This window comes from Microsporum canis, genomic scaffold (assembly GCF_000151145.1).
Source record: "Microsporum canis CBS 113480 supercont1.7 genomic scaffold, whole genome shotgun sequence".
Taxonomy (NCBI): Eukaryota; Fungi; Ascomycota; class Eurotiomycetes; order Onygenales; family Arthrodermataceae; genus Microsporum; species Microsporum canis.
Window position 1 is genome coordinate 1549511 of NW_003299163.1, and position 17106 is coordinate 1566616.

The 17106-nt window shown below is 45.2% G+C and overlaps 6 protein-coding genes across 6 annotated transcripts; 3 read left to right on the forward strand and 3 right to left on the reverse strand.

The window, feature by feature from the left end:
- Positions 1–680: 680 nt before the first annotated feature.
- MCYG_07780 (3-oxoacyl-[acyl-carrier-protein] reductase) lies at positions 681–1538 on the forward strand (the record flags this gene model as incomplete). Its single annotated transcript, XM_002843951.1, has 1 exon — positions 681–1538. The coding sequence occupies one exon, from the start codon at positions 681–683 to the stop codon at positions 1536–1538; it is 858 nt and encodes a 285-aa protein (XP_002843997.1).
- A 3435-nt stretch (positions 1539–4973) lies between these two features.
- On the forward strand, positions 4974–6910 carry MCYG_07781 (chromate transporter; the record flags this gene model as incomplete). The annotated part of the gene is made up of 4 exons (XM_002843952.1): positions 4974–5225; positions 5462–6068; positions 6125–6731; positions 6796–6910. The coding sequence occupies 4 exons, from the start codon at positions 4974–4976 to the stop codon at positions 6908–6910; spliced, it is 1581 nt and encodes a 526-aa protein (XP_002843998.1).
- Positions 6911–7831: 921 nt separating this feature from the next.
- MCYG_07782 (1 U5 small nuclear ribonucleoprotein component) lies at positions 7832–11018 on the reverse strand (the record flags this gene model as incomplete). The annotated part of the gene is made up of 4 exons (XM_002843953.1): positions 7832–8397; positions 8474–10705; positions 10762–10901; positions 10999–11018. The coding sequence occupies 4 exons, from the start codon at positions 11016–11018 to the stop codon at positions 7832–7834; spliced, it is 2958 nt and encodes a 985-aa protein (XP_002843999.1).
- An 843-nt stretch (positions 11019–11861) lies between these two features.
- On the forward strand, positions 11862–13098 carry MCYG_07783 (LysM domain-containing protein; the record flags this gene model as incomplete). Its single annotated transcript, XM_002843954.1, has 3 exons — positions 11862–12059; positions 12130–12778; positions 12833–13098. The coding sequence occupies 3 exons, from the start codon at positions 11862–11864 to the stop codon at positions 13096–13098; spliced, it is 1113 nt and encodes a 370-aa protein (XP_002844000.1).
- Positions 13099–13635: 537 nt separating this feature from the next.
- Positions 13636–14889, reverse strand: MCYG_07784 (stearic acid desaturase; the record flags this gene model as incomplete). The annotated part of the gene is made up of 2 exons (XM_002843955.1): positions 13636–14597; positions 14655–14889. The coding sequence occupies 2 exons, from the start codon at positions 14887–14889 to the stop codon at positions 13636–13638; spliced, it is 1197 nt and encodes a 398-aa protein (XP_002844001.1).
- A 635-nt stretch (positions 14890–15524) lies between these two features.
- Positions 15525–16107, reverse strand: MCYG_07785 (uncharacterized protein; the record flags this gene model as incomplete). The annotated part of the gene is made up of 2 exons (XM_002843956.1): positions 15525–15716; positions 15772–16107. 2 exons carry the CDS (start codon positions 16105–16107, stop codon positions 15525–15527), a joined length of 528 nt encoding a protein of 175 aa, XP_002844002.1.
- Positions 16108–17106: the final 999 nt, after the last annotated feature.

A 17106-nucleotide genomic window follows, 5' to 3' on the forward strand; every position in this document is an offset into this window, starting at 1 on the left:
TGTGTACCTGATGCTCTTCTTTCGCTTCTGTCAGTCTGGTTCGCAATCCTGAGCAGTCACTCTGGAATATTCCATAGTCTTATCTTCCGTAACCATATAAATAACATGCAAATAGTATATATATATTGAAAGATAGATAATATTATACGTATAGACTGGCGCCTCGACTCCGCACCCGTGGCGCAACGGGAGCCTTGAGATCTTCGCTGGACCAGGTAGGCAGTTGGACTGATGCCCGTTTGCGTAGCGGACAGAAGATATATAAGATGCGATGGTGCGTAGACTGAAGCCTCCAAGACACGGCCGTCGTCGAGGCCTCTTCTCCCGACATGAACACTCTTCTTCTTCTTCTTCTTCCTCTTCTTCTTCTTCTTCTTCTTCCTCTTCTTCCTCTTCTTCCTCTTCCTCCTCTTCTTCCGTTCTTCTTGATCCCGCTTAGTCAGCTATATCAGCCCCTCGATGCAAAATGGAGAATTTCGACTTCATCAAAGACGAACATGAAAAAAAGGAGGAGGCAGAGAGAGTGCGAGAGTGCGAGAAAAGTCGGTCTTCTCTCCCGGCCTATGACTCCTTTTTGGTGCGCCACGAACAGGATCCTGGATTTCCCCCCCCCCCGGAGGGTTTGAGCGAGAGTTACTTTCACGACGGATACAGAGGTTGTTACAAGAAATCGCCCCAATATGACTTCATCAGTTGCAATCGTGACGGGCGGCGCCGGCGACATCGGACAAGCAATTGCGGTAAAACTGAGTGAGACCCACGACCGAGTGATACTGGTTGACATCGACGAGAGGAGTCTTACCGCAGCACTAGATGTGCTTGGCCGGGGCAAGTTCAGCGGCCAGACGTGCGACATCACAGATAGCAAACAAGTAGCAGAGCTTGCTCGCCGGGTTCTCCCGCAGGAAGAAGCAAAGGGAGAACACGACGATGATGAAGAAAAGGAAGAAGAGAAAGCAGCAGTAGTACGGGGGAATGAAGGGAGTGGTCTTGTCGTGCGGACGCTGGTCAACAACGCGGGCGGCACACGGGCGTTTAGCCTGCACGACATGACGCCCGAAGAATGGAGAAGAGAGACTTCACTCAACCTCGACGGAGCCTTCTTGTGCTTCAACGCCTTCCAGCACTCGCTCAGACGGGCCGGGGGATCGATAATAAACGTTGCTTCGGTCAACGGCCTGTCCGTCTACGGGAACCCTGCCTACAGTGCTGCAAAGGCCGGGCTCATCCACCTCACCAAGTCTATCGCCGTGGAATATGGCAAGTTTGGCATAAGAGCTAATGCCGTGGCGCCCGGCACGGTACGCACCGCACCCTGGGAGAGCAGGGCAAGCAAAAACCCAGACGTCTTTAAGGATGTGGCTCAGTGGTACCCGCTTCAACGCCTCGTCGAACCACACGACGTAGCAAACGCAGTGGCCTTCCTAAGCAGCGCCGAGGCCTCTGCTATCACGGGCGTCTGCCTGCCCGTCGACTGTGGTCTCACTGCCGGCCATGCAGCCGTTGCTCGGACTATTACGCAGTCAGACCACTACTAAGTTTCTTGAGCTCTCCGTCCGCTGCTATAATAAGCGCAAAACGGAAAAAAAGAGTCCGTGCAGTGCAATATAGAAATAGTCTGGGGAACTAAAAAGACGGGATGCAAACACGCTATTAAGGCAGGATACCTCCAATATTTTTTCTACACATTACCAGCGCCTCACTACAAGCTGTTTTGCTATTTTTTTACCCTTTGCCCAATATATATACTGTGCACCTACATAATTCCCATCAATAGATCGACCCAGCCCCTCTTGTTATGGCACTCGATATCTCTCTTGTCGTGTACACAAATATACAGCGGAAAGAACAAAGAGAAGGAGAACAAAAAGGAAAAGAGAATTATCATATCACTCGAGGATGACCCATGGAAGCCAAAAAAGAACCGCCAGTTTTTATCTTTTTGGTCTTCCGGTTCGGCTCTTGAAGAAACCCCGGCGTACCATGTACCTTCCAAGGTTTTTTACTTACCCACAGCTTATGCTGGGGCCCCAAATCTTCGGGAGCTGATCGAATCACACGACACTGGACCGCTGCGGGAAATAGGACAAACGGACAAACGGAAACAGATCGAATTTTCGGATCCAGAACCCTTGCCCCGCAACAAGCTGAGTGAGTACATATGGAGTGCCATACAGGTTGGATTGAAAGATGATGGAGGATCACGATGAGGCCAAGTTCGTCCTACTGGCTGCCCCTGCACGGTATCACAGTGCCAGAACTCAGAAAGCGTCTGGACTAGAATCCTTCCTGCAACCTGCAACCTGCAAACCCCAGAGAGAGAGATATGGTTGACATTGACGAACTTTCAACCTTGCCTAACAGAACCCCTACACACACTTTATGCATCGCCCGAATCCGTTTCCCTACAGCCCATGCCCTACATCTGCATCTACCGTACTTAAGCAGGTACCTTATTTTGGAACTTTTTTCTCCCTTCTACCCTGGGGGTTTTAGATTTTTGTGATTACAGAATTAACTTAACCTTGGTCTATACCTTGCATCAGCACACTTGGTATGGAATATGGCTTAAATAAGTTATTTAGATCACATAAGATAAAGGGTTTTGGTATATTAATGGATTTAAAGGTGGCCTTGTTCCCAACTGATATAGACGGCGCATGTATAACTTGTATGGAGTAGCAAGATCTTGTAGTGAGCGAGCCTCAGCCTGTTGAAAAGGAGTACGATGCATCTCTTCTCATTGTCATGCCATGCTGGGTTTATAGAATAAGCACGTCGTTTCGAGTATACCTTCATATTTCATCTCATATGGGTGTCGTCAATCATGATACATTGCTTTTTCTTGATAACTAGCGGTTAAACTTGTTGGCGCACGGTATCAACGCCACCTCACAGTACTATGTATTGACTATGAGAACCCATTATTCCGTCTACACACAGCTGGCATGGGCACACGTTCAATCTATTTGAAGCATTGTCTTATTGCCTGTAATTATACCTGTTGCATTTACTTTAAGATATCCTAGGGTATGAAACAGTTCACCCTCCTATGCCTGCGTTATTCTCCGAGCCTCGGAAATAGTTCAATGCTGCGGATAGAAACATTCCAACGTACAAGGTGAACTCCTGCAAAACATGCGGATGCCCTGGCACAGCCTCGGATGAGGCGTTTTGAGACTAAGTCTAACTTGTTGTCGGGCTACTTGCGTCAATATTGCCCGGGGATGGGATATTGCAGGTTTGTGAGACACGTTGATGTTGTTTGTTATATTTTTTTCAAATTGTTGCGGTTTCAAAGCAGCTGTGATACCTTAATGTTGGCCTTTTGTGTCACTTCGCGGCACATAACCGTCTCGTCATATTGTTTGATATTTTCTCTGTTACATAGTTCATCAGGTCTATACGTAGCTGGAGGTGGTGTGCTTTTAACCCTCACCTAATGACATTCTGCATGATCAAATCAAATATTCAAAGTGCTATTTTCCTAATCATCAGGTCAAGTGTCAGATTATAGATGCCGAGGAACAGTCTTAAGGCTCCAACACTGTATAACGCTGTCATTTCCCGCAGAACCACATATCGATCGCAATGTCTCAGACTATAAAAAACGCAGTGTGACATTGGTTCCCGCTAGAAAAAGCCGTATCTCCCACGCACCTCATGTTAGTATAGCGGAGATAAACTCATACACTAAGATACCTTCATTCGAAGCCTATGGTCTTCAATGGCTTCCAATGCAACGTTTAGAAGTGATACCTACAATTGCTACCCAAACTGTCAGCAAAGTGTATAACTTATTTGTTCGCGTTGACCGCCATCTGTTAATGCAACGTGTTGTACACCTATCTTTCAGAATGCCGCAATTACCAAACGCCTCGATTGTTGGGTGTCGGGCTCCCAAACTGATAAGTATAAAGGGGGGATAAAACCGCGATGTTTTACCACTCGCCATTTACCACTTACGGAGAGAGGACTTTATCTTTGATGTAATCACCCTGAACAAGCTGTAAGATATCCAGCTTTGATGAGTTTATAAACCAGATACAATCTCAAGTTAGTGTTCAATACTAACACTGAGTATAGTGTGCACTCTACATTCAATTGAGCATATATCAAAACATAATGAGACTTTTCATTATTTTTGCCCTTTGCTGCGCTATGGTCCAAGCAAGGCCAGCTGCTCCCGAAAAGCCAAGGTTTGGCTGTGTTCCATGCCAAAATCAACAACAGCAATGTTGCAATACGGATCTTCATTGTTGGATTCGATCTTGCGATACCTCGCCGACTCATGGCTGGTCAGTTTTTTTTATCTACCTTCATTCTACTGTGACAATGCAACTAATTTTTAAACACAAAATTGAAGATCAAAACATGCCCAAGCCAAATTAAAGTACCTATCATTTACATTATATTCAACTTTTCGATATGAACAATTTAATCCACGAGCTTCATCCGGGCCTTTTTCGGAATAGTGCCCCAAACTACACCTGTTCCACTACCCACCCCAATAAATGTACCTGACCCCATATTGTATACCTGGTGGGTTAGTGCTAGACTCTGAGCCATAAAATAATAACATTTTAATACGTATTCATACTCAACAAGAGAAGAAAACCAGATAGAAATAAGGTTGTATAAACTAAAATAAGGTTATTATATAATAATTAAACGCACTTACCTGAGCCTTATTTCAAATTTTATGAGATTATCATTGGCTGCACTGGCCGGCCAAGCGCAATGCCAAGCGCCAGCCGCGTGATATATCCATTTTAGGTTTAGCTTTTTCTAGAATTGTAAAGCATGGCCGCGCACAACCTTTTTAATGGCTCCTCTTACACCCTTAAATACGAAACCAAGGTAAAGGAGCGTCCCTGCTTGGCTACTCGATGTGTATTTAAAGATGCCAACCACCTGAGAAACTCAACTGCGTATATGGAGAGTGCAGCCGTTTTATAAGTTACGAAAGAACTATGCTGCTTCCCGCCCCTTTGTCAAAATATATATCGTCTCTTAAGCTGTTGAAGCAGAAGTGGCATAGCCATGTTGCTTCACGGCGGGAAAACAATCGAAACGCTCTTCCCAGTAGGCTACTTGACGTTTTCCTGTCCACTTGGGACCTTGGATTTACCTCGTTTGGAGGACCGCCAGTGCATTTTCGCATACTCCATGGCAGGTTCGTCGAGGGTAAAGGGGTGAGCGAGAAATGGATCGACGAACAAACTGTGAGCTTCGAGTTTTAACCTTTCAGCAACTTTTACCTATCTTTGACTAAACAACTAATGTGTATCTGTAGTACCAGGAGCTTTTCGCCATCTGCCAGGGCCTTCCAGGCCCAGGTAGCACGAAGTTGCTCTTCTGTATTGCATTGCTCCATGCTGGTTTTGTTCCAGCACTCGTTGTATTCTTGATATGGTGGTAATTAGTAGCCTCTTTACACCTCTGACTTTCCCTTGTATAGTTAGTAAATTCGCTTACCATCTCTAGCCTTCCCGGAGCAATCGGCATGTACGCCCTATCCCTAGGCGTCCAACAAATTAGCGAAACTCTCCCCGCACCTGTTTACCCTCTTCTTTCTGGACTAAACTCATCAACTGTGGGAATAATTGCTCTAGCAGCAGTTCAGTTAGCGGAGAAAGCTATCAATGACAAGTTAACCCGCATTCTGGTGACCCTTGGTGCCTGTGCTGGCCTTTGCTACAATGCATTGTGGTATTTCCCATTGCTTATGACCCTTGGTGGAATAACTACTGTTATCTGGGATGGATGGCTTAACCAGAAGATTCGAAGCTTTCGGTTGAGCAGAAGACGAAGGAATACCCACCCCGAAGCAGCAGAGGAAGCGCCACAGAGTGTACAAGTAGAAGGCTGGCAAGATAATGGTAACACAAATGGACGAGAGGATGGTACTATAATAAGGTCTCGAAGAACGAACGCTCCCGGCAACAGTATACCCAGTGATCAGACGGATCTAGTCTCCAGCTTGAACCAATCAGGTGGAACTGATAATTCACATAACCATGTTATTCGGATCAGATTTGGAATTATGATCGTCATTCTGTTCTTTGGTAAGTTTATCTAGTTATATATATTGGCGATAACTGCATGCTAACTACCTTTGTAGCGTCGTTCATATCCATTCTTGTAGCCAGAGGTGCCCTTCGCACGCCACCCCTAGCTCTTAACCTTTTTGCCAATATGTACCTTGCTGGAACTGTGATTTTTGGTGGTGGCCCTGTTGTCATTCCACTTCTTCGGTCATATGTTGTAGACCCTGGCTGGGTCTCAGGCCGAGATTTTCTCCTCGGACTTGCTGTTATCCAGGCATTTCCTGGTCCAAACTTCAACTTTGCCGTCTTTCTCGGCGCATTAGCGCTGCAAAAATCGCCGTTCCCAACCATATTTGGCGCTATTCTCGGTGGGTTTGGGATATTCTTTCCAGGGCTTACATTAGCAGTTGCGGTGCAGAGTTTTTGGACTGCTCTCCGCAAGAAGAAATGGGTTACAGACTTCCTTCGAGGTGTTAATGCAACTGCTGTTGGCTTGGTGTTTACTGCGGTCTACCGCTTATGGGAAATTGGATATCTTACCCCTCTAACCACCAGTGGGCAGAGCTTGGGCAAGGAGCCTTGGTGGGTTGTTATAGCCGCTGTGACTTATGTTGAGAGTGCATGGTTTGGAGTTCCACCGCCACTTGCGATTGTTATGGGTGCAATTCTCGGTCTCTGCTGGTATGGTGCTGTAGGACAGTGAATTGCATGGTCATTTTTCAGTGCTTTAAGGCATGGAAAATAGTCAATCCCTGCAACATCGAGCCGTCTATGATATACCCAGCCTAAGTGGCATTCCAGACTTTGCTCCTGAGTTTAACCCGGAGAATAACCTTCTTTTAACGAGTAACTTTGAATGAATGCTAGCAGGCCTAAGACGCGTGTTCATTAATAAAATGCTTTATAGCATCTCCCTCCACTATTTCATCATAGTCTTTTCCTTCCTCCTCCTTTTCTCCATCTTTCTCCCATATCTTATTGTCAAACACAGCCAGTCTATCTGCTGCCAATCAGCGTGGGCTCCCCCTTTTGGCCGAATGGCAGGTTTTTGATACTTATTTTCATGGCACAACAAATGCGACCACACACTTCGACGCAACACAAGGTTCATCGGATACCTGAATGCATTCACCCTCCTTGATCGGGACTTGCCCGAACCTTGGTTGCCATGATACAACATATATAGGGATTATTATGATCATTTCTGCCGGGCTCTGTACGCGAGCCGGTGAATAGCCATACGTCCACCCGCATTTCTAAAGCAATTAGTTGATAGATTAGTATATAAGGGGTTGCCCACTTACGACTAGACCTATTTCCCATCTTAATACTGTTATCTCCGCTTCAAGGCCTTCTAAAAGGGAGTAGTTTTGCAGTGAAGTCGTCTCCGCATCTCCAGCGATTCAATCTTTCATCCGCACAACTCGTTATTTTATAATCAAAGGAACTCACAAACTAATGATGCTTCAATTGATTGTCACCTAAGTTTGATGAAATGTTTCTCTTGATCGTATGTCCGTAATCATCATATATAAAGAGAAAGGATCTTTCCTTTGTTCCTTTATTTATTAGAGGGGAAGCTCAGCAGGTGCAGCTCATATAGCTAAACTGATGTACTAAGAGCGCTAACATTGTACGACGCTTAAGGGAAATGATTCTAGCAAGCAAGGAGAGGCCCAAGGATCGGCTGTTTTATTAACTCCATCATTAATAGTAGTCTGTACATTCATGAAAAAATAACCGATCCTCCCCCTTTTATGGAAATTCTATGAAGATTTCAATCATGTTTCACCGAGAAGACCGCTCTCCTTCAAGCCCTTCCAAAGCTCCGGTTCCAAAAACTTGCTAACCGTGATATCCTCCGCAAGGCCTTTTCTTCGGCGAGTTTTGAGCACAAAATCTCTCGCGGTTGCCATGGCGCTTGCCATCTCTAGCGGTCGGAGTTTTATGTTTTTGTCCAGTGGATCGCCCGGTACAACACTCCATTTGTCAAATACTAGGCTGACGGTGGCCTGACCTTGTGTATGTATTCGGAGATCGGTCTCAAAACCAAAGGAGTCGATGACCGGAATCAGGCCACGCACGGAGTATAACGGAGTTCCGGCGATAGGACCGTCGGATAAGACGTGTCCACGTCGTCGTGAAAGAACGGTGTAAATGGCGGCAACCGAATCTGGGGGTCCTGTCATGGAACATGTGTAAATAGGCTCCATCAATCGGGGGGAGGCCATCAGGAACGATGAATAGATGACACGACGAGTGGCGGGGATGATTTGCCCACCACCTCGAGAAAATGCTTGATCTGCTAGAGAGATATCCGTAAGACGGAATTTGGTGTTTCGGATAGCTATAAAATTGAAGATTCGTTAGCAGTGATCGATAAACAGCTGTTGATATATGGCTGAATTTGCGGGAGGACTTACGTTCTTCGCATAGCGGGCCTTCTCTTGTGCCCCAGCTGAAGGCCTGGCGGATGAAGTCTCGTACGGATCCAAGCAGCTTCTTGTCCACCTTAGAAGGTAACGTGTCATCTTGGAGAATATTTGGGCCCATATCATCCGGACCGAATGCCCATATACTTCTCGAAGCTAGCTTATCCCAGTCGTACTTTTCTTCGAAGAACTGACCGACTTTTCGGATTGGATCATGAATGTTGACGCGACCACTTTCAATATCTTCACTAATACCATCGTCAAGAGGCTCAGCAATCATAGTGATTTTATTTTTTGTGTTGGCGGTGATAGAGTAGCACATAATCGCAGAGGTCTCAACAACCGTTTCACAGAATCTCGTGACAGGGTCTGATACTTTGAGCTCCATTTCGGCGTATAATCGGCGAAGGTCGTGTAAAACACAATCCATATAGAGCTCACCCGTCCCAAGTACAATGTGTTCGCCTGATTCCTCAACTCTCGTCGATATCAAGGGGTAACTCTTATTGACCTTTCGAAGCCCCTCAAGCATTTTAGGTAGCTCGGATGGATTGATGGGCTCGACCGCAACCTTGAAAACAGATTCTGTCATGTGCTTGATGGGTTTAAAGATGTATGCTTCCTCATCGTCTTTGAAGGTCAAAGGGACAATGGTTGCTGTTTTAATAATGGAGTTATCTACTCCGCTGAGTAGTACCCAATTGCCAGCCGGAACGCCACTCGTAGGAATGTTATAGCGAGATTCGGCAATAAACGTATCTGTAATAGTTGCTACAACCATATCTTCATTGTCATCAATGGTATATCCTTCTCCTAGAACTCTGACTTGCTGGCCCGCCCTTGCGGTTCCACTCATGATACGTCCAAAGGCATTGAATCCGGCAGCGTCCGGCGTCCCATATAATTTAGTGACGTGCACAACTAATGGGCCATCTTGATCACAAGCTTCCATAGCGGCAGCAACTTTCGTATCCCGCGGCCCCGTGTAGTACTTGTCCAATTTTTTGCTAGCCCCTTCAACTGGGGAAGGGATGTGCTGAACAACCATATCAACGAACCCAGTAACGGGGCCAAAGAACTGTGCACAAACTAGCTTAAGAAGTACCTTTGCGTCTGATTTCAGTTGGGAAGGCTTCAAATGAATCCCAAGAGCTGCTAAAGTCTCTTTCAAGTCCTCGGGGCTCTCACTAATGGTGTGCGAGTAGAGCTTATAGATGGGTTCAAGGATAAAATGAACGAAGGATCGTTTGGATTGTTCTTCCATGCCCTTGCGTGTAAATTTCCGGCTTCGGGGGTTAAAGAAGATGTCACCCCATAGCCTTACAGCAAATTCTGAAAGGTCAACTTTAGCGTATGTGTCCGCATACATCTTTGCGAATGATTGAAGAGTAAAACACCAGTTCATAGAGGAACACGCAAAGGCAACATTGCCCTTTTCGGGGCTCAGTCTTCTCTTTTCACCTTGCCCGGGTATTGTTTTCTCGATGGCGGTATTGACTTCTTCCACCACATGTTTTAATTTGAAGTAGGCATCCATTGGCGGTAGTTTTAGCTCTAGTATGAGTCGATCCACCTTGTTAACGATTAGAACGAGAGGGAGATCTTCTAATATGGCGTGCTTGATAATTTGTTCAGTATTGATCTGAACACCCTCGACAACGTCTACCACGAGAACTACTCCGTCCACCAATCTCAGTGACGCAGCAACTTCATCAACAAAGTTGACATGTCCCGGGGTATCTATTATATTGAAAAGATGGGATTTTCCTTTCGTGTCCTGCAAAACAAGGCTCATTGGCGCAGATTTAATTGATAGCCCACGCTCCCTCTCCAAAAAGTGCATATCTGTATATCGGAGCTGTTCATCCTTTGCTTTACCAATTCGTTTGTCAAGTTTCTCCGATATATCATGTGTTTCCATAACCAAAGTATCCATAAAAGCAGTCTTGCCATGATGTAAATGGCCCGCAAGCGCAATGTTTCGAATTTGATGGGGGTAGTTTAACAGGTCTGACATGAATTCTCGAGAATAAAAGACGGGAGGCAGGTCAGCTTCCTGAACAGCGAACTTCTTCTGCTGAATTGGCGCTATAATTGGTTGCGACAGCGGCTGTGTATCCTCCTCCTGCACTTTTGTTTCCACATCTTTCCCGTAAACTTGTTGTGCTGTTGGATAGTACTGTTTATCTTCGTGAAGAATTACCGCATTGGACGGACCTTGGTCTATAAAGACGGCGAGTTAGTTATATAGCCCAATGCCTGTAGGTGAATTTTCCTACCATCTATTTCCATTAGCTCCTGGCCATGGGCAGCCGGTGCCTCCACCTCTGACTCAAGGTCATAATCGAACTGCTGTGCCTCGACGCCGTCATGCTGTGATTCTTCCTCGGACTCTTCTCCTCCAATATAATTACCGAACCTAGAAATATAATTAATACCAGCAGTCCGCTATATATTCTGCACGCAACCAAAGATCCATCATCTATTCATTTCTGCAGCAGGAACGAGAAACTTACTCGTCGTAGAGGTCATCCATGATGTGTTAGCACGCGATCGCAAAGTACCGGACCGTGAGGAGTGTGCTGATAAAATATCGCGACTTGGGTAAAGGGTATATAGCGGCACTCCAGCCCACTCTACCGGCCATGAAACAGAAGAAGAAGCAACGTGTCGTCGTCTGGCAGAGCTCTAGAGATCCTTTGCTCTTCTTCCAGATCTTCTTCGCGTTTATCAACTTCGACTTTTGATAGAAAATAGAAACTTGTGCCAAGACTTTTTTGAAGCTTGGAGCTTTTAGTCACGTGATAGGACATAAAAAAGTACATCTTCAAGAGTTGGACAAAGAAGCAACAATATACAGGATGCAGCTTGAACCAGCATCTTCCCAAGAAACACTGTTTAATACCATGCTGCGGAATGTCGAATCTGCATGATTTTAGCTGCGCTGTTGGACGATGGGCCCAAAAGGATGCTTTTTCTCAGAATCAAATATCCATACCAATGATGATAATGAGCTATAAGAATATTTCAAAAACGACATTCCCACGATAATAAAGAATTGTCTTCTTTATGGGAAGATTGACGAGGAAACTTTCTTTTGTTGCTTATGTGGTTGCTCATATCGTTGCGGCTACATATGACACGGTCGAGTTAACAAAAGCTTGCTGAGTTGGCTACACATAATTTCCAATTTGGCGAGAATGCGGTGCAAACGAACATAATACCAACTGTTTCGACAAAGCCTGAATGCGGAAATAAGTGGGAGGTCGCGCGATTATGAGAATGTGGTGGTTAGCGACCACAGCCTATAAAGAAGCCGGGTTTTATAAGACAAGGCATTCGACATTTTTCGATGATCATAGATTTCCCAAGGATCACGATGAAGAGTTCAAGTTTTATCGTGGCCCTTTTTACCAGTGTCGTAACTGCAGATATCCATGGCACAAAACCGAATGGTCCGAAATATGCGGGCACAAACCCAGACTGTACTTGGTATCTCGACCTCGTCGACGATTCCTATACATGCGAAAATATCGAAAAGCAATGGGACCTAAGCCATGAAATCTTTGTTGCATGGGTATGTCGGTTAATAGTCGACTCATCAGAATGTTTCGAATGATTCGAGGTAGTGGCTAATAGAGTGGTAGAATCCTGGCGTGAAAAAAGACTGTAGCGGACTTCAAGTTGGCCTCTCAGTTTGCGTGGAAGCGCCGATGGAATCAATTACTTCAAGTTCTACATCAGAGGCTTCGACGAGCTCGGAAACATCAATCCCGTCACCTACTGCTACCGGGCCTCCATTGCCATCCCCAACACAGGATGGCCTAGTGGGTAATTGCACACAATTCTACCATGCCGTTAGTGGTGATACTTGTGGGAAGATAATATCTCGACATAAGCCCATCACGTTGGCCCAACTCATAGAGTGGAATCCTGCACTTGAGAAGGACTGTACCGGGCTTTGGGCTGGCTATTATTACTGTATTGGCATTCCCGGAATTCCCAATGCGTCCCCTACAGGTATCTCAAACAGCACCATATCAAACACAATTGCGACCATGCTGAGTACGGCTAAGCCAAATTCTACTGCAATCTCTACCGGTGCTGCAGCGCCTGGGCCAACTCAAGCTGATATTGTCAGTAACTGTCAAAGGTGGCATAAAGTGGTATCCGGTGATACCTGCACAAGCCTCGCCAACCAATATGATACCTTTACTCTGGAAGAATTCATCAAGTGGAATCCAGCTGTTGGGGAGGACTGCTCTGGCCTCTGGTTGAACTATTATTACTGCATTGGTAGAGACTCCAAAATCAATACACAACACTCTTGTGCTAACCAATGTCGGATAGGTGTCCCCGGGACCCCCACGGCAAAGCAGACAACATCTAAACCAAGTCCTACTGGGTGTACTAGCCCGGGACTTCCCTCACCCACACAACCTGGCGCTATATGTAAATGCAAGAAGTGGCATAAAGTCGTGCAAGGGGATACCTGTGAGAATATTGTTCGGAAATATAGTATTTCGACTAAAAATTTCAACAAATGGAATCCTAAAGTTGGAGATGACTGCTATAGTCTATGGCTTCGGTATTATGTTTGCGTTGGGGCTGCATGAAGCTAACCGATCAAAAGGAGCCAGAGACCGATGATAGTAAGTGGCCGTGAGACAGCAGCCAAGGAGGTTGTTTTCGAAGAGTTTAGTACTTTCATTTAGATCATTATTAATTATGAAGCACTAACATGTCTGATTTGACAAATATTCTTATATATTATCCTTTAAGGAAGTCATCAATTATAGCAGAATTAAAGCACAAAGCCCTTCAGATACCTCTTCAAGGTAGGGAGGTCTCGGCGTCCTATTAAGCGCCCTTTGATAAGCCTTTGGAATGCGGGCCCTACATAGTACAAAACTTTACCGTATATATCACGTATAGCCTAGCCCGGAGGCAGGTTGCATGAGGTGCAAAGCCTTACGCAGTACGGAGTACTTCAGTCCTGAAACGATACACATATTCAACATGATACCCTTAGCCAGCCATATATTTCAGATAATGTTGCTTTTACTCAAACATCAGTTTCCGTTCCCAGCAACTCCACCAACTGTGACGAGAATATCACAGATATTATATTTTATCTATACATGGGGCCTTTGTTAACGTCTGACGATAGCAATGCCCATCTCCGCCAAGGTAGCTTCGGCATGCGAAGAATGAGGATGACCGTCATAAAATGCGTTCGTAGCATCTGTCCCAATAACATCCTGAAGGATCTTCTCACCACCTGGGTGGTTCTTTATGAAATTTGTGATATCATGAATAATACCATCTATACAGATCAGGCGCCGGCCGCGGCTCACTTCTTTGAGATAGTTGCCCCAGCCCATCACTGGCAGCTCCTGAACCACCCCTTGGGCTCGATCTTTCTGGCGGAGGATCGCTTTCTTAATCTCAATTGGGTTTGTAGTATGTAGGCCCCATGCAAGCCCAAGTTTTGCACAAACCCAGATGAACCATTGGGTGACATCAAGTTCGTGCCAGTGCACCCCAGCTCGATAGTCTCGAGGAAAGGCATGGTGGAAATTGTGGTTACCCTCTCCTGCAGCAATAAATCCAACAATGGGGACGTTCGTGGCCGTTGAAGCATCGGAATATGGTTGTGTACCAGCCCACGGAGCATGAGATATGGAATTAACCAAGAATGTACTCTGAGTTATGACGGCAGTTCGGACAAGAGTACAGTATACAAACCCTCCTAACCCATCATTCCACCCGAAATGAGCGATGGTAACTGGCAAAAAGAATGCGCCTAGAGCGGCTATAAGCACGTAGTACTTCTTTTGCCATCTAACTACTGGGTTGCTCTCTATATCCGACATGTTGACTTCGCCCCATGCTTCAGGGTTTAACCCAATAAGCCAACCTATGTGGGAATAGAGGAGTCCTCTCGGGGCGTTATATGGATCCTTGTCGGTATCTAGGTACTGATGGTGGGAGCGATGATGCCGCACCCACCATAGGATTGACCATTGGCATGAACTGGCTCCCCAGATCGCATAGAAATATTGTAACGGCGTGCAGGCCTGGTAAGACTTATGGGACCAGAGCCGGTGATACCCTTAGAAATATTTAACATGCATACGTTCAAATAATGACCTATGTATGGTGTACTCACCAGCGGTTATGCTCACGCCTGCCAACCAGAGCGACAATAGGGACATCACCCCGGTATTTAATGTTAAGGGAACATGCCAGGCGAAGACGGCAATGGGAATCAGGGCAACTATCAGCCAAAGAAAATGGAAGAGATGAAAGTACTCGCAATACCACTGGATTTCGTATGCCCAGGTATATACTCTTGTAATGCGTTTGCTAGTAGGGTTTCGTATTCTATGCTTCTCCATGGCCATTTTGGACGACACTTGATCTCTGAGCTTGAGAAGAAAAGAGGTAAGGGAAATATCATTGCCTTGTTGTGTATGTAGGGGAGATACTGTGCCTTATGGCTGAGTTTTAGACCTAAATATTTGTTCCTTGATATTTCGCTGTGGCGCCCCCTTGGTCAATCTTCTTTTAGTATTCCCCGTGTACTATTGATATTGACATTTATATCCTACGTAGTAGCTGAACCAAGACGGCTCAGGGGTTTTCTCATTTTTGGGAAACGCCACACTTGATAATAATTATCTAGTTGATCATCACTCAGCATTAGTCGCTGTGACTAGTCCGTATGGAGCGATAATATAACATGAACGGGTTTAGCCAATTCCCTGGAGATAGTTTTGTCTTATTTTGCTTTACAGGGAGATACATGGTTAGCAGTGAGTATGGATTATGCCCCGCCCTTTGATATTTATTAAAATAAATTCGTAATCGCAGATATACGTCCATTATTTGATTAATTGCTTGGTAGAATAATTTGGGGACCAGAAGAGATGAGTGATAATGGTTCGTTTTACTCTTGACTAAAGGCACAAAACCAGCTCCTCATAAAAAGACCATGTCCAAGTACCCTCCTAATTCACAACACACTTCCAGATTAGGCTTAGGACTTAAAGCTATCGATGATTTCCTGGGTTAAGGACTCCTTTTGTTGATGAAGTTCGGTAAATCTGGGTGCATGGTCTGGAGACATTTTGGGGCCGATGATATCCAAAAACTTGGTCATATCTGACTTCATAACCTCGACAAAGGCCTGACCGATGAATCCAAACCCGGTTGCGCACACCTCAGGTGACTGCAATTATTAGTTACCGGGAGAAGCCTATAGTGAAATGAGACAAGGTATATACCTTCTTGGTAACGGATGTCTGGGCCTTTCGCACAGAAGTGCAAACGCGCTTGATCGATTCCATAATCTGGTCACTGTCTTCTGGAGTGAAGCTACCACAGCTTTGGGCACCGTGAATGGCAGCTACCTGGGCGTTATGCAAATTCTGGAGGGACAATAGTGGTGGAATAACGGTAATGATCCCACCACCCCAGGCGTCAAACGAAGACGCGACAGCCTCATATTTCTGGGCGATAGCGGCGGTATGGTCGATTATAGTATTTGCTTCATTGCTGAGTGCAAGGGCCAGAGGAGCCAAGCACAGCGTAAGAGGGACAAGCACTTTGCTGAAGAGCATGATGGGTAGCGGAAACCGAATTATTGAGGTATCACTTCTTTCGTAGGATAGAACCGCGAGTTGTAAACAAGGACATGAAATGTTTCATTTTGCTTGGGGTTTATTTGCTATATACTATTTATTAGAGACATCCATGCTGCCTGTGAGTAAAAAAGATCTGCATTCGGAGCTACATTGCCGCAATGTTCACTCTGTACATAGTAGAGAGGTTTGAAGATATCGTGTAGCTTTAACATAGTTGAGTTTGCCAATTAAGCTAGTTATGGGTTCGATCGCCGATATGAAGCACAGAGATTTGTCATTTCTGGTGGTCAGCTGTGCCCCAAAATTGAGAAGCATCTTAGTTACTAACAAACAATGATAGTTTGATGTAGACTAAGTTCGTTTCCATAGAGCGAGGCTTTCCTTAGCCAATAAGAATCTCCATGACTATCGGGTGACTAAGCATATATTTCTTTATTTGAACGCCCATTTTTTTTCTTTTTAAGAGCTCATCGAATATCGAAAATTAATCAAGATCATCTTGCTTGTGGAATATTTACTATGTAGACATTTTGGAATAAGATGATCACGCCTTTTCCATAGTGCCATGACTGTGTATTTCTGCTCAACCAACCACTGGTCTTGTTACCCTGAGCGTGTCGAAATGGCACATGGAAAAACAAAACAAAGGCTACACCTCTCCTTGAACGATGCCCTTCCGCGATGAAACTAATGAGGATAATGGATAATAGTCTTTCCTGTGGGCTGGGGCGTCGAAAAATAGTCAAAACGCCATTTGGTGTAATGGTCAATTTCTGTCTAGAGAGTGATACATTTCAGGCAATTCTCTAACTGGCCTTGACATGGCGACGGTTAGAAAAGCAGAAGACCAGCTAAACTGATCATTGAATTTCTTCACAGAGCGATGCTTTCCATCTTCATATATTGAATCAAAGGACACTCAGCGCCGTCTGCAATCCCATACCTTGTTTTAATATTTCTAAGCAAGTATCCGTC